Consider the following 4291-nt stretch of genomic DNA (forward strand, 5'->3'; position numbering starts at 1 on the left):
AGTGGTAGACTCACTCTGGTGCAATTCTAAAACAGCGCAATTCGTTTTTGTATTGCACAGATAAAAATTGCATTTGAATTGTAAAATAACAAATTTAAATTGAAATGCTTGGAAAAACTAGTTTATATCAGGCGCCGCTCTCATGGCTTCGAATTGCTTATATAAAAAGTTTTTGTTTTGTTTACAAATATATTTTATTTAAATAACCAAAGAAGAAATATTGTATTGAATTTTTTACTTAATACAATATAAATAACTTAAATGAATGTTAAAAAAATTTACATAATATTTATCGGCTTGTTTGGAATTGAAGATGAAACAATTTGTAACTCAGACTCTCTGTGGAAGTTAACAAATCTCAGTCTCATTATTGTCCACTTTGAGTATAAGGTTATATCTGCACTGCACTCAGATCGTAAGCTCTCCAAATAATATGAACTTTTATTAAAAGTAAAGCTAAAACAAGCTTCCAGTGCTGGTCGAACCGCTCAGACAACAACGGCTATTGCACCATCAAACGTATAATTTTATTTTGGCTACACAACCAAGCCCAGCTCAAAGCTAACTCAGCTCAGAAGATATCATTCAAAAATTTATTTTTAAGCTATTCAAAAACCACAACACGTTTGTGTGGATTTTCAGTTATAATATTGTGAGGCGCGTTAAAGCAACGTTATTCGCATATATCGCGTTACCAGACCAAAACATAGAGCACCGAAAATAAATATTGTAACAATATTGCTTCACAATGGAACACGATCATCACCAGCACCAACATGAGCACCAACACCATCATCATAGCCCAACACAACAGCAACAGCAACAGCAGATGGATGTTGTTGGTGACGGCTTAGACGACTGCCCGATGATTATGACGGTAAGTTACCTTTGTTGACTTAATAAATTTATTTGATTAACTTCGTACAAGTTTATGATGTACACATTTGTGTAAATACTTCAGCGATACATTAAATCCGAAACGAAAACACTTTGCAGACGAGCGTTAATTTTCAAGAAGTAAAGAAGAAGAAGAAAATGAAGAAGAAGAAGAACTATTTGCCAACAACATAATCCCAAAACGCGTTTAGTTAACAAATTGTTTTTATCAATGTATAATCAGTAAAATAGTTCATACATATATACATATCCAAATAGTCTTTATCGTGCAAGCCACGTCTGAAAAGCTCCATTTGATGTCGTAATTATTACGGCCTTAAAAGCTCTGCGAATTACAACGAAATTGCATGATCGCTAGTCTTCAGCGGACAAAGAAAAAGTACAAGAAAATATTTAAAAAGCTTTCACATATATTATATATAAATTAATAATATAATATAAATTTTTTTATATATATTTTTCATATTTTTAATATACTACATATTATTAATTTTAGTTCCATGGTGGTCACTGTGAACGCATACTCTTCGATAGTTGGTTGGCAAGTACTGTTACCCAATTTGTTATATCGGCTTTTGTTATATTCTTGGTGGCTTTTGGTCTTGAAGCACTGAAATTTGCACGTTTCTATCTACTAAAATATACTAATAAAAAGGAAGCTAATTATCGTGCTAAGAAGAGACAGGAACGTAATGATATTGTCGTCAGTACAACTACACCAGCGCGTGCCTCTTCCAACACACCATTGACTGATAAATTTGAAAATGAAAGCTTTCTCGCACGCATTACATCGCCATCACATCTAGTGCAAACGGTCTTCAAAGTGATACAGATTATTATTTCCTACCTGCTGATGTTGATCTTCATGACTTTTAATTATTGGTTGTGCTTGGCTGTAGTGTTGGGTCTATCTTTGGGTTATCTACTCTTCGGGTGGATCAAACAAGATATGTTTGATGATGATTGCTGTCATTAAATAATGAATTATGTTGTATATGCATATTTTAAATAATAAAGTCTATAATCAATATTGGCTCTATATTTGGAAAAATTAATAATATTCTTTATTGTATATATTCTAGCATTTGAAATTTTAATTTATTGGTTTTTTATAAAAGGCTAGTAACGCAAGTGCTGCTTTTTTACAACACAAAAATGTATCTATATCTATGCTTCTACTTTCAATAAAGGTTTCTATATTCTCACATAAATTGTCACTGTTTTAAATTTCTTGTTATAATATGGAATGAGATAATATTTTAGTTCAGTTGTGTTTGATATATGATAAAAATATTTCTATATTCAATATAGGTATTTTGAAATACGCAATACATGTTTTTTGACCGTCCAAGCAAATAGTTGCAATAACTACACCACTTGAACAACATAGAATTGCAAATTTTGAGTGATATACAACCATTCAGTTGCTGGAAGTCTTAGGAGAATTGAAGAAAATTAATCGTCGAAGGAAGTTCACACTCCAACACGACAATGTGAGCTCCCACACATCGCATCACATCAGAGTTTTTGGGGTCTCAAAACGTCGAATTGATGGGTCAAGTGCCTTACAGTCTCCACTTGGCACCTAAGAAAAAATGACCGATCGTTCAAAACTCTAGTTTTGGAGACACCAACTTCAAAGTGAATATTATATAATTATTATATATGGGTCAACCGCCTTACAGTCCCTACCTGGCACCTAATGATTTCTTCTTGTTCCTAAATATTAAGAAAAAATGACCGATCGTTCAAAACTCTAGTTTTGGAGACACCAACTTCAAAATGAATATTATATAATTATTATATATTTATGTAGGGCAGAAATTAGTACAAATTTCAGACCCTATACTATTTCGAAAATTATTTAAATCGAATGTAAAAATGTATTGATCATGGCGCATACTTCGAAAAATAATAAAACCATTGTTACTGATTAATTACTATGTTTTTATTGTTAGGTGCAGGACTTAAAAGGCAGCTCTTGTGTGCGTTCCACTATAAATACTGCTCGACAATATATATCACCAAAAGACCTTAATAAACATCAAGCGTACTTATTTAAAATTTAATCAATTTAAACTCAACCTAAAAACTAAGTATTCATTAGATAGAAAGTGATTTCATGCGTTGATGGTGCGATGGATGAGAGAAGATGGATGGATAGAAAATGGACAAAATTGTTCAAAAATTGATGGGTTATTTGTGTAATTTTTTAAAGTGATTAAAGAAAAAGATTAATCTAGATAGGCAGGGATAATCGGTGCCATAATAGTATCATTTTTATTGTTACAAATGGAGAATGACCCAATTATATTTGCCACTATTAGACGCCAAATGCCACATAGCTTAGATTAAAAATCGAAAGCCTATTATTTTTCACCATTACTGCTACAATGTATGTACTTGAAGGCTATTAATAATACAAAAAACTTAAATATACATTATTATGTTATAGTAAATACTGGTGTGAACTGTTTCTTAAATTTATTATTCAATTACATTATACTAACAACAGATTGTTAAATTTAATTGCAACAAAAGTAAATTAAACTAACAACAGTGTTAATATCACAATGGTCTTAATTTTATGATCACTTAAGTTTTATGTCTATACTTTATAACTATATCGGTATATAAAAAATGGAAAATATTTCTAAAAACTACCGTAAAATTTTATTTTCCATGTATTGTAAAATATGCAAATGAAAATGTCTGAATTATTGCATGTTTATGATGTTTTTATAATCTGAAGTTATTCTAAAGTTGTTTAATTTATATATTTAAACACGGAAAGTTTTATAATCGAACAATTTTTTTCTCACATAAAAAAAAAACTAATTAAATTGTAAAATATTTAAGTAGTTTTCAACAAATTCAGTTTTGTACAGTCATTTGGTGAATAATAAAAAAATTTCATTGCTCATAGATTGTACATACACATTCTATTTACATAAAATGTATAAAAAAGAATTAATTATTTTAAGAATAAAATAAAAATATTTAATTTTTACAAATAATTCCATACCCGTTTGATATCCGTATTAGGAAGTCTTTAAAGGACATCCTGCATTTCGAAAAGAGGAAACTGTTAGAGGATTGAGATTTTTAGCTCCTGAAAAGGAGTTCGTAGGTTTCAAATCCATTTTGTACGGACGTTTGTATGGAGAGATAAGACTTTTAGTATTTAATATTTATTATTTAATATTTAATTTAAATTTAAATTTTTAATTTTTAATTTAATTTAGTTTTTATTTTTAATTTTTATTTTAATATTTGATTTTTTAGTATGTTGTAGTATTATTAATATATATAATATGTTTAATTGGTTATGGTTTGAGGTTAAGTAGTTTGCATACTTATTTAATATAATATATATTGTAGTGACTATATGTAT

General features: G+C 29.3%; 1 protein-coding gene across 1 annotated transcript; it reads left to right on the plus strand.

The window, feature by feature from the left end:
• The first annotated feature begins 314 nt into the window (after positions 1-314).
• LOC119681059 (high affinity copper uptake protein 1-like) lies at positions 315-2108 on the plus strand. The gene is made up of 2 exons (XM_038094126.1): positions 315-877; positions 1394-2108. Exons 1-2 carry the CDS (start codon positions 749-751, stop codon positions 1871-1873), a joined length of 609 nt encoding a protein of 202 aa, XP_037950054.1. The 5' UTR covers positions 315-748; the 3' UTR covers positions 1874-2108.
• The last annotated feature ends 2183 nt before the right edge of the window (positions 2109-4291 follow it).

This window comes from Teleopsis dalmanni, chromosome 2, assembly GCF_002237135.1.
Source record: "Teleopsis dalmanni isolate 2A chromosome 2, ASM223713v2, whole genome shotgun sequence".
NCBI classification, from domain to species: Eukaryota; Metazoa; Arthropoda; class Insecta; order Diptera; family Diopsidae; genus Teleopsis; species Teleopsis dalmanni.